General features: G+C 35.0%; 1 protein-coding gene across 6 annotated transcripts in view; it reads right to left on the bottom strand.

Moving 5' to 3' along the window:
* The window catches only part of OSBPL8 (oxysterol binding protein like 8), a 204,585-nt gene that overhangs the window by 39,988 nt on the left and 151,909 nt on the right, over positions 1-12,688 (bottom strand). For all 6 annotated transcript variants that reach the window (XM_032644817.1, XM_032644815.1, XM_032644818.1 and 3 more), the window contains 7 exons: positions 11,392-11,476; positions 9,623-9,794; positions 6,072-6,309; positions 5,276-5,460; positions 1,942-2,023; positions 1,548-1,646; positions 4-100 (listed from right to left, as the gene is read on the bottom strand). In XM_032644817.1, the coding sequence (XP_032500708.1) occupies positions 4-100; positions 1,548-1,646; positions 1,942-2,023; positions 5,276-5,460; positions 6,072-6,309; positions 9,623-9,794; positions 11,392-11,476 (958 nt within the window). The remainder of the gene's footprint in view (positions 1-3; positions 101-1,547; positions 1,647-1,941; positions 2,024-5,275; positions 5,461-6,071; positions 6,310-9,622; positions 9,795-11,391; positions 11,477-12,688) is intronic.

The raw sequence follows: 12,688 nt of genomic DNA, 5'->3' as shown, positions 1-12,688 counted from the left end.
CACCATAGAACTTGGACTTAGCCAGGATACTACCACTAAGGCAAAATCCATCTTTTCGGTTACTAACATAAAAGGCAGATATTGGTGGATGATGGGACACCTATTGAATACAGGAAAAATACATTAAAATATAATAATATAAGCATATTATTGTGATATTATCAAAAGTTCAAGTCTTAAAAGCATACTCTAATAATGAATTAAAAGAAACATTTGGTAAGTAGTAAAATTAAATATTGATGATTATAGTAACCAATCTCCAAGATGTATCTGAAGGAAACCCACCTCCTGGTATTCACACCGTTAAGGTGAGCTTCTCTTACACTGTACCAAAGTTAGTTTGTGTGGAAGTAATAGTATATCACTTCTGAAATTAGGTTAAATGCAGCATGTACCTTGGTGTGTGTGTGATTCTCTCTCGAAGATCATTAGCTCTGAAAGGCCAGCTTCCATGTTATGAACAACTCTATGGAGAGGCCCATGTGACAAGGAACTGAGTACTCTTGTCAAAAGCCATGTGATGAGCTTGGAAGCAGAATCCTCCAGCCCAGGTAAGCCTTCAGATGATTGCAAAGCTGGCTGATATCTTGACCTCAACCTCAGGAGAGATCCCGAGCCAGACCACCCAGCTAAACAGTTCTCAGATTCCTGAACATCACTGCATGAGATAATAAATGTTTTTTGTCTTAAGCCGTTAAGTTTTGAATTTGTTATATAGCAATGAATAAATAATACAGTGGCTATTCTTCATGTAGATTACTGAATAGACTGTAGGAAACTAACAAAAGCTTTAACAAATATTTTAATAATTAATATTGCAAAATGTATATATCATGTTTTTTGAAATGAGACAAAACTAAAATCAAACGCTTCTCAACTTAGTGAAGAATTATAGTGAACTAAAATACAAGACAGTATAATCATTAATTTAAAAAAATTAATACAGATAAGTGGTTTCAATCTGAGGAGTATATCAAAATCTCTTGGGAAGAGGAAGGTTTTTCAAATAACACAGTCTTCTCATCCTCCTTACATTCTGTATATGAAAGGTAAGCAGGTCAGGATTTGTTTAGATGAAGAATAGCTGGGAAGATATAATAGGGTGGGAGAATTAAATTTAAAAATAATGAGGCAAAAAGTGCAATATCAGATTATCTAATTGTGAATCTGTGGAGGGCTTAAAAAGGCATGTAATTTGAGATAAATTTAGAAAGATATGGAGGACCCTGAATGTCAGAGAAATGGGTGTAAATTTGATTTAGGAACTGGGGAACCACTGAAGTATTTGGTCCAAAAAAAGGAGGGGGGGCAGAGCAATAAAAATAAAGATTTATTTTTTATCGTAGGATTCCATGACTGTAAGAGAGTATGTAGCTTAAGAGTATGGTATTTAGTAGTAGTCAGTACCAAGAGGTTAAAATCTTACCAAATGTTCGCTAGTAAGAAAGGTTATAATCAACAGTGAGTTTACTGAGTTAACATTTTCTATAAAAAAATCTGAATAACTTCCAAATCAGTTTTATTTCTATAACATGGATTTCTAATACCTGTTCAGCAATATAAAAAGTTTTGCTGTTTGTTCTGGGATGAATCCACAAACAACGGAAAGTCTCACCAAGTATAGGATTATAAGGTTTCTTCAGTCCCTAGTAAAAAACATACAAGTTTCAAATTATAAATATGGAAGATTCAAAGTACTAACTTAAACCAGTCAAGATAGGCTTAACTGTATCATCTGGGAACTATCCTTATAAAATTTCCCAGTAGTGACATGAAATAAAATTAAATGACTTCAATCATAATACAGGTCTAAATAACCAAGTATTTTGCAATTCTGCTAACTGAAAGAGGCCCTGCAATGCAATTATTAATAAATAATCTAAAGATAACATAAAGAATAAAGAACACATATAAGGCTATAGAAAGTAAAACAAACATTACCTTTGGCTTTTTATAGAATCCTGACAAATACCATTTTACTACTTTCTTCAAACGGAAATAAGGATTTTCTTCAAGAGCAGCCCTAAAAAATAAAACGATATATGCAAAAATTTTACAGAACATATCACAAATTCTCCCTCATATTAATCAACAATTGAATATGAGATATGACTGGAAAGCATAATTCATTTTCAAAATAGATGGCAAAAACAACCATATAAATCAGTTTGCAAGAATCACTTTTCATAATCTGGTTACTTTTCTGCCCATTTTTAACCCCATCTTTAGTCTTCAACCTCCCCTATGTGCTACCAACTGATTTTCCAGAGTGAACTAACTGTACAAATAGATAATCAAAGAATAATTTTCATTTTAAAACAGGCATTTTCAAAAGCCATGACTCACCTGTCCCCTTGCCCTTCTGCTAATTCTATGAATATTGCAAAACAATGATTGTGTTTTTCAGGTGAATTCTGAGTTTGTATATATATATGTATATATGGCAATTTATTTATATTACTCCCTTCAAGCATGTCTGAAGATCCAATGTGGTGATTTTTGAAGATGAAGTGTGAGATGGAAGAGGCTAGGCCTAGGCTCGCCGACAACTGTGCCAAGTTGAAAATACTGAACTTTTCGGGAGTTAACATCCCTCTGATTGCTCTCTTCTTTTCTTGGTTTAAATTCTCTTACTACACAATTTATTTACAGCTTTACATGTATGTAGAATGCACAGTTCAAAACTCAAAGCAATATAAAGAAGTACACGGTCTTGCTATTGCCCCATCTCTCCATACTCTTCCTACTTAACCTCCCATAGGCAAACTTTTTTTTTAGCTGCTGCTTTTTTTTTTTTTGGCCGCACCACGTGGCATATGGGATCTTAGTGCCCCGACCAGGAATCAACCAGGGATCTAACCCGCGCCCCCTGCAGTGGAAGCACAGAGTATTAACCACTGGACTGCCAGGGAAGTCCCTAGTTGCTTCTTTTTATATAGTTTTCTTGAAGTATAAAGAAGCAAATATAAATATGTAGTATTTTTTTTCTTTGGCTGTGTTGGGTCTTCATTGTGGTGCGTGGGCTTCTCAGTGTGATGGCTTCTCTTGTTGCGGAGCACAGGCTTTAAGCACACGGACTTCAGTAGCTGCAGCATGGGGGCTCAGGAGTTGTGGCTAGTGGGCTCTCGAGAGCAGGCTCAGTAGTTGTGGCTCACAGGCTTAGTCGCTCTGCAGCATGTGGGATCTTCCTGGACCAGGGATCGAACCCATATCCTCTGCACTGGCAGGAGGATTCTTAACCACTGTGCCACCAGGGAAGTCCCAAATATGTAGTCTTTTTCTTAAAAAAAAGGGGGAACAAACTAAATGCATTCTTCTGTATCTTGCTTTTTTACACACACACACACACACACACACACACACACACTCCTGAAGATTCCTCCAAATCAGTTTATAGAGTTCTTCCTTAGTGTAGATGTACCATACATTACTTAACCAGTCAACTGTGGCTGGACACTTGAGTTATCTAACCTTTTGCTGTTCCAAACCCTGCTGCAACAATTTTGTATATATGTCATTTTGTACATGTGGAGTTGTATCTGTAGGAGATATTCCCAGAAGCAGGATTACTGGATCAAAGGATTGAATACATTTATAATTTTGGTAGATACTGCCAGATGCCTTTCTAATGCACTGTGCTAGTTTGTATGACCCAACAGCAGTCTATGAGTGCCACACAACCTTGGCAACAGTGTGTGTTGCCAGAAGTGCAACCTTTTAATTTGGGAAAATGGTCATCTCTCAAGATCTTACTGTGATTCATAGGAACCTACCTCATATTCTGAGGGAAATACATTTCTAGATAGATTAAAGGAAGCAGAACTGGGGTATAAAAGCATCTAGATTTTTGGTCAAAGTGATGGATGGAAAATAGATCTTATTATGGTCTGAATTTGCACTTTTCTTATTTTAAGTGAAGTTTACATGTTTAAGGACTATTTTTTTTTTTTTTGCTGTACGCGGTCCTCTCACTGCTGTGGCCTCTCCCGTTGCGGAGCACAGGCTCCAGACGCGCAGGCTCAGCGGCCATGGCTCACAGGCCCAGCTGCTCCGCGGCATGTGGGATCTTCCCAGACTGGGGCACGAACCTGTGTCCCCTGCATCGCCAGGCGTACTCTCAACCACTGCGCCACCAGGGAAGCCCTTAAGGACTATTTTTATTACTTCATTTTTAAACTGCTTGGTCATTTCCTCCACTTCTTTTTCTATTAGGTTATTGATCATTTTCATTCACTAAGAATTTCTTTTCATTCACTAAAATAAAAAGAGCCCTTTTTACTTTAGGGAGCTTAACAGTTCATTTATGACTTAATTTGCAAAAATCTCCCACAGTTTACAAATTATCCTTTGAATCAGCTTGTTTTTTTTCATTCACTAAGAATTTCTTTTCATTCACTAAAATAAAAAGAGCCCTTTTTATTTTAGGGAGCTTAACACTTCATTTATGACTTAATTTGCAAAAATCTCCCACAGTTTACAAATTATCCTTTGAATCAGCTTGTTTTTTCTTTTTTTTTTGCAATGTTCATTAATGCAACTAATAGACTAATAATGCAATGAATAAACTGAATACAGGTATTAATGCAGAATCTAAAAATCAGGTCACAGGGCCAGAACCTAGTATCTTAGAAAACACAGCGCCTTGAAACTGCTGCTGGAATGGGGGCAGCAAGTGAAACCTGGAAAAGTATGATTGTCTAAGAAACTGCTGGGAAAGAGGTAGGCAGCTCCTCCTCCACCTCCCTCATGCCTGCCTTCTTCAGAATTACTCCCAGGATTAGCTGGCAGGAAGAAAAGCAAAGGTGAGAGTGGGGATTTATGCCATGTGCCAGCAGTTAGTAGGATGTTCCAGTTGTGATAAGCTGCACATGCCTCACTGCATGCAGAGAGAATAAGCACAAACAAAAGCAGAAGCCCCAGGACAGGACCTGAAGGAGGACTTAGGTGGGGGAGAACCAAGAATGCCAACCAGCTCTCCCTGTGTTAGGTCAATGCACAGGTCAGGGAGCCTGTGATGGCAGTGCTATCAAGGCAGGGGCAGAATTCCTGTCTTCCTCAAGCTTGTGATTTCTCCATTTGACCTCATAAATGGAAAAATTACAGCAAAGTATTAAACCTGCTTCTTATTAAGGTCAACTACAGAAGTGGTGGAGAAGAGAGAGTGGTATCTCATTTGAGCCTGATTTTGGGACAGCATTACCACTGAAATCAGCACTCTGAAAATACTCGAAAACCATGAAGTATCTTTTATTTTAAGAAATGAGAATTTACTTACTCAGATAGGAAATCTGCATGATAGTAGTAATCTGAAAGTTTATCCAGGAAAGAACGGGGTTCCAAAATAAATGTAGGCAGAACCACCCTGGATAGGTCCATGCCAGGACGGACTTGTTTCAGTAGTGTCCAGATAAGGCTTTTGTTTTCTTCTGACACAGTTTCTGTTTGAGAAGCCTCACCTGCCTTCAGCAATTAACAAAAAATACTGAAATACTATATTTATTTCAGACACATAAATATGTAGATAAGACAGCTAATACTGGAAATATGAATCTTCTCTAAGACTATTCCAAGCAATCTTAAAATGTGAAAATAACCCATTAGGTAATAAGTCAACACCTATAAAATTTAGTAAAAGGGTAGTCGCAAGAGACACTAAATAAAGTGAATGATATATACAAAGAATCCATTACAAAAAAACATTATACTCTATTATTTTATACTATGTTTACTTCTATGCATTAGCAATAACAAGAAAGTTATAAATTCATGCTTCCCTACAATTTACTTTGTACCTGGCAATAACATCAAGGAGTATCTTATTTCAAAAGCAAACCTGAAGATGTAAACTCTAAATTTAATAGAATATATTGGTATTTGTGCGAGTATATGTGTTTAATTGTTTATAAATCTTGATATATTCATATGTATGCAACTTTTAACATAAAATAGGTATTATATAAATACTATTCTCTTTCAGGAAAAGAAGCAATAGGTCATACAAATATCTTCAATTTCATCCGTAAATTTCCAAGAATTAGAAACCAAAATCTCTGAAAATCACAGACTGTTACCTCTCCGAGTTCTTCATGGCTCTGTTCAGTGTAGGTAGTCTCCTTTAAAGGCTCAACAGGCTCAGGTTCAATGTATGAGTCATCTTGCCTTTCTGATGTATCTGTGTCACTTTCTTCACTTTTCCCCATCACCTCATTGTCAGACTCATCATGCTCTTGATCATTTTCTTTATCAGATTTATCAGAATACATATCTTGGTCCTTAAAATGCTGCCGTTCAATTTCACTATCATTTAACCTTAAGAGAAAGAATTATTAGGAGGAAGGATAAAGGAGGTTAAGAATATTTAATTTATAAATAAGAAGGATATGTAACACTTACTGAGAATTTACTATGTGCAGGGTACCATTCTAAGTGTTTTATATAGTTTAACTCATTTAATCATAAAATAGCCCTAAAAGTAAAATTATTACTCTCACTTCACAGATTAATAAATGGAGGCACAGAGAAATTAAATTAAAACCTGGAAAATGCTAAAAGATGACACTCTGAGCTCTTTGCTTCTCTATCCTTTAGGTCTAAAATTTTCCAAAAGCAAAATTTCAGACTATTTCTTGCTAGATTTTTTTTCTTAGTTTTACAAACATCATCACTTGAATCAACCTATCACTTCTGGTCTAAAGAAAAACTTCAAGACAAGACCACTAGATTCTCAAGTGAATGCAAATGAATTATGACTTTCTACCTGTAAAGGTCTCCAAAGTCACTCATAGTAAGTCCAAAAATAAAAGGAGAAATGTATAAGGTAATTATATCGATTTAATACTGGACTGAGGACTTCCTTGGTGGCACAGTGGTTAGGAATCTGCCTGTTAATGCAGGAGACATGGGTTTGATCCCTGGTTCGGGAAGATCCCACATGCCGCAGAGCAATGAAGCCTATGCACCACAACTACTGAGCCTGCATTCTAGAGCCCGTGAGCCACAACTACTGAGCCCCTGTGCCACAACTACTGAGCCTTCACCCTAGAGCCTGCGCTCCGCAACTACTGAAGACTGCGCACCTAGCGCCTGTGCTCCGCAACGAGAGGCCACCAAAATGAGAAGCCAGCGCACCACAACGAAGAGTAGCCCCCGCTCACCGCAACCAGAGAAGGCCCACGCACAGCAACGAAGACCCAACGGAGCCAAAAGAAAGAAAAAAAAAACAACTGGATAGGCTTAACCTTGAAAAAAAACTCTATGGAGAACTGGAAATGGAAATTTCAGCTTAAGGAAATGAACCTATGGCCTAAAATTGTTAAGTTGCCATACCCAACCTTATTCTTACTTACAAGACTAGGGTTACTATTCTGCACAAAAAGGAAACAATTTTTTTAAAAAAATCACTTCCAGAATCAAACATTTTTTTAGAAATTTCTCATTTAAGAAAGTATCTGTGGGTTTTGTTTGGTATAAAAAATTTGTAAAGTACTTTACAAAAGAATACATGGTGCCGTTATATATAATAATTGACATTTTAACAATGCTGAGATAAGTTTAACAGAGTAGTCCTATTTGATTCTCTTTTAGTCTCTATTTTTCCAAAATCTTCTTATGTTTGGATTTTAATCAGACAACTTCTAACAGAAATTCATTTTTTAGAATACTTATTTTCTTTTTTCTCCTTTACAATCATATATTGCTGTCTTTGCTTTCTTACCATCTAGTCTCTCCTTAATCCCTCACAATCTGTTTTTTATTTTCTCTTTTATTTTGTTTTATCCTCTCTCCCCTTTGGCAACCTGTCCAGTTTCAAGACTTCATCATTTCTATTTGATGATTTCTGTTTGATGATTTCCCATGCATGCAAGAATAAGCTTCAGATTCATGTTTTTAAAAGTTTGGTTGACCACATCTATATATACTGGGACCACTGCATCCTCAACATATCCAATAGTTAATATATTATCTCCCAAATATGGTCCTTTTAAAAAATTTTTATCATCTTCCCAGTTACTCAGGCTTAAAACTTGGTAATCTTTTTTTAACTTTACCCGTTTCCTGTCTCTTACATCCAAGGAGACTCTAAGTCTCAAAGGTAGGCTCCCATCCTTCCTCATCTCTGCAACATCAGTTCCTAGCTCATTTTCTGTCATATATCCAAATGAACGTGTTCATATGTTGATTCTACTTAATGGTAAAATCTGTTAGATTGATCCTCTCCCTGATTCCCTAGTTGGATATTATGTTTTCATCCTCTAAATTCTCCTGATCCTATATTACCCTAAGACATCTCTCCTTTGGTTGTTTATGTCATTCTTTTCTTCCTACTATTTATAGTTGCCTGGCATTTTATCGCTTTCAAGCAAAACAAAACAAAACATCTCTCTAGGATTACATAGCTAGTAAACTGTTATACTGGATTCAAATTTAGGATCATATCTGATTCATTTTCCTATTCACAATGTGGTGAATTACAAAGAAAAGTGTATGGTATCTTACACAGAAAAGAGACTGAAAATTTTTTAATGAATAAATACGTGAAGCAGATGAATTTTAAGATCCCCAAATAAGAGCATTTAAGGATTACCTGGTATTCTATAATACCAGGGGAAAAGTCCCCAACAAAAACCCATTCCTATATCAGGTGCACCTCCCTCCCCCTCATCCTATCCCATTCAGACTCCTACACTAGGATAAAATAAAGCTCCAGATTATAGATCTGCAAAGAAAGGATGTAAAAGATAAGGTAATGGTGGTTTTATTTATTTATTTATTTTTGGCGGTTTTAAAAGAGAGTAAAGAAAAAGAGTCAAACAAAAGGATAGGAGAAAAAAAAAAAAAGTTCAGCTCCGCTTACAGGGAAGCGAGGAGAGAAGCAGTCTAACTTTGAGGAGGGTAACGTCAATGCTGACAGAAATAAGTGGCTGCAGAGAAGCTGAGGGCTGGGGCCAGGGAGGAAAAACTGAGGGCTGGGGCCAGGCAGGAAAAGCGGAAGTCTATTTTTCCTGCAAAGCAACAGAAGAGATCTGAACCTCAACCTTCGTTTCCTTGAAGAAAAGTTTTTTTAGTATTAACTACAATGAATGCTTCAGGGGAAAAAAAAACCACAAATAGGATACAGTTCCAATTTGAAACACAATATAATAGGAGAATTCCACAAATACCAGGTAGAATAAGTCAAGTCCATTATAGAAAAAACAAAAAAGTGCTAACAGAACAACAGTAGGACGGATTACATCTCATTTTTATGAGGCAAAGAAAGGCTTCGCATATGATATAATATTTGAGATTGAGATGGGCCTTGAAGAAAACACAGGAGTATGACGGAAGAAAAGAGCAAGGAGGACTAGACGTCATTCTTAATTGATGGAACACCAGGCACAAAGACAAGGTAGTTAGCATGGTTGTATTTAGGAAAGAACAAGTAATTCATATTAGCTGGAATCAAGGAAATAACTCTCTACACCTCACTATAGCAACTCAAATTTTAAACCAGGTCATAGGGGTTTAAAGACAGCTAAGTTTCAATCCTAGATACAATACAAAAATTCTAGGCCTGCCAACTAATCTAGTGAATAACACAGTCTCGAAAATAATCACCAAATTAGTGGCAATATCTACTTACTGGAAGTTATCACCACTGTGGAGACTGTTAGCACGTAATAAGCCATACAAAGTCACATGTGTGTTCTCTGATGAGATGCTCAGGTCATGTTCCTTTCCTTCCCTGATCATTGTACGTTTAAGAAGACTAGAACATTTCAAAGCCAACTCCAAAGCATCCATCCAGCACCTTCCTAGAAAAAGACAGATTCATAAATAGTATAATTCAAGAAACTAGAAAAACTAGCATCCATCTTAATTTAACACTGTTAACTTTTAAACATACTATTATTTCTCTCAGAAACATGCACTGTAAAAATTAATTAGAATATAAAATCCTGCCAGGATGTCTTAACGCAATTTTTCAGTTTAATAAGTGCTTTTTACATTCTAAATATCTAGAAACCACTGGTAAATAAATAGCATTAACATACATTAGAAAATACATCTAATCTAAAATAAATGTACTTTATTTTTAAAAGCTTCAAACATTAACATGTAGAATAACTGAAGGTACCAAAAAGGTACATGAAATATACCTAAGGGATTATGTTTCTACTATAAACAAACTATCTAAAATAATATTTTGTTGTTGACAGGACCTCTATCCCAGGTTTAGCACAAAAATTTTAAGTCAGAAAAATGCCTGTCTAATACTGTTATTAACTGCCATATTAGTTAGTAGAAACATTAATAACTTAATTTTGTGTGTGTGTGGTTGACTCTATGTATTTTAATTTTTGTTTATATTCGACTATAGTTGATTTACAGTGTTGTGTTTCAGGTGCACAGCAAAGTGATCCAGTTATACATATACATATATCTATTCTTTCTGAAATTTTTTTTCCCATTTAGGTTATTACAGAATATTGAGCAGAGTTCCCAGTCCTCAACAGCGCTCAGCAGTAGGTCCTTGTTGGTATCTATTGTAAATATAATAGTGTGTATATGTCAATCCCCAAACTCCCAATTTATCCCTCCCCCCAATAACTTTATTTTTTTTAATTAAAATTTAGAACAGTACTAGTAGAAAAAAAATGTTAATTGCTCTTAAAAGTCATATACATTTGTTTCAAGATATGGTGGCAATATCAGCCACATAAATCGTTTTCATAATGAAAGCTCATGCCTATGATATTTTAATTTAAAAAATAATCATCTAGTGAAAGTAAAGTTTAGAAGGTTACATGATTCCCTAGGCTAAGCTAGTCTACACTATAAAACATAAAAGTGAAGAAAAAATCCATTATCAATTATTAAAGTTACCTTGCTTTCATACAAATTATACCCTCCCTATATTTGTTTCAGGAATTAAATATTAAGTAATAAAGTACAGAATAGAAGTTTGTGTTTGAACGTCTTATGCAAAAAAACAAAATAGTGTATACAGTGTCATGTTAATATTTAATGATAAAATATAAATAGTATTAAATGTACTTCTAAAATGACAAAACTTAATGAGTTACCACAGAGAATGCTAATCAAGTCAAAAAGGTGTTAATAAGTCAATAAAGGTTGAAGAAGAAAACTCCAGGCTGCTAGTTTATCACTCAATTATATAATGCTTCCTTCCTATTAGATTTCTCCATTTGTCAACCAAGTTGATGATATATTTAGTGTTCTAGGCAATTTATGATTATAATACGCCTGCTGCAAATTCCATACTAAATGCAGATTTCCCAAAGGAAAATGCAGCGATCTATAAAAGTATAGATCTATAAAAGTATATAGTATATTTTTAAGTGACTCTTAAAAATAAGGACCAAAATCCAATCCATCATTTGTATTTACCATCTGACTCTGAAGTAGCTCGGATGATCAAATAACTGCTAGGTAAGGGCTGAGTTATGGATCCAACTGCTTCACCTTTTGGACCCTTAAAAGCAGAAAAAACAAAATAAATGGTGTACAGTATTATGAGATCTCAACTTTATATTATTCATAATTATCTGTAATAATCTAAGTGAGGCATGGATTATAATTTTTAAAAACAAACAAGCTTTAATTTCACGCTTCTTAAGAAAGCAAATGTTAAGTACTGAGGAAAGCTTTCCTCTTCCACAAAATTTACCTCCTTACCAGAAAACTGAACTTATAGCTAACATTAAGCATTATCTCTGCATATTGTTCACATATTAAAGAGAAACCTAAAATTTCCCATATGAGACCAAATTTTAATTTAACAGAGAATTTCCATACTACAGAAACTATTAGATGAGAAATACTAAATTTCTGGAAGCCTAAAGAAACAGCTGGAAACTTATAAGAAAAAGAGAAATGAATTTTTACTAGGTCCAGGGAAAAATAATTTTTTAAGTTGTCAGATCAAAGAATAAAATGGATTTTAAGAAGCATAAACATTAGGAAGTAAAGATGGACATTTAAAGTGAAAAAAGTAGAAACAAATCAATACGATTTTAACAAATCCTATAATACCCCTTGGGTATTTTCAAATGGCTTTATAATTTATGGTCTAGTTCCTAGAACCAGTATAGAGTAGGACCTTGAGTCAGACTGCCTGGGTTTCAATCTTGATTCCATACTAGAAAAATTACTTAAGTAACCTCTTTAGGCCTCAATCTCTTTATCTGGGTAATGGGGGATATTTGTATCCTCCTTACAGGAAATTTGTATCATCCTTATCTCATACCTTACAGGCACGAGAATTAAAAAAAGATTCCATATAACATGTGAAAAGAGTCCCTGACACAAAGTAAAAATTTATAAACATTACTCTTTCCTAAGCATAGACATTGACTTTTAAGCTGCTTAAACAATGTCCTAAGTAGGTTTTGCTTGTGAAGAATATTCTGATGTTCATATAATTGTACAAATTTTCCTCCCACCAATATCTGGAATGAAATAACTTGACATTATAAGTATCTTTTAATGATTTTAATATTCATTATAATTCTTACAATGCCTAAAAATAGTAGTAAAGAATATACATATAAAAGATTTTGAAAGTAATTTTTTTTCACTTCAGAATGACATGATACAGAAATACCAGAGGTTTCATGGGTTAAATTCTTTCCCCTGTGGGAAGTATATAATCTCAGAATAAAACTAACTGTAATCCTAAATTTAT

Source organism: Phocoena sinus, chromosome 10 (assembly GCF_008692025.1).
Source record: "Phocoena sinus isolate mPhoSin1 chromosome 10, mPhoSin1.pri, whole genome shotgun sequence".
Classification (NCBI taxonomy): domain Eukaryota; kingdom Metazoa; phylum Chordata; class Mammalia; order Artiodactyla; family Phocoenidae; genus Phocoena; species Phocoena sinus.
Note: the sequence above shows the minus strand (reverse complement) of the source record. Positions and strands in the feature narration are given on the sequence as shown.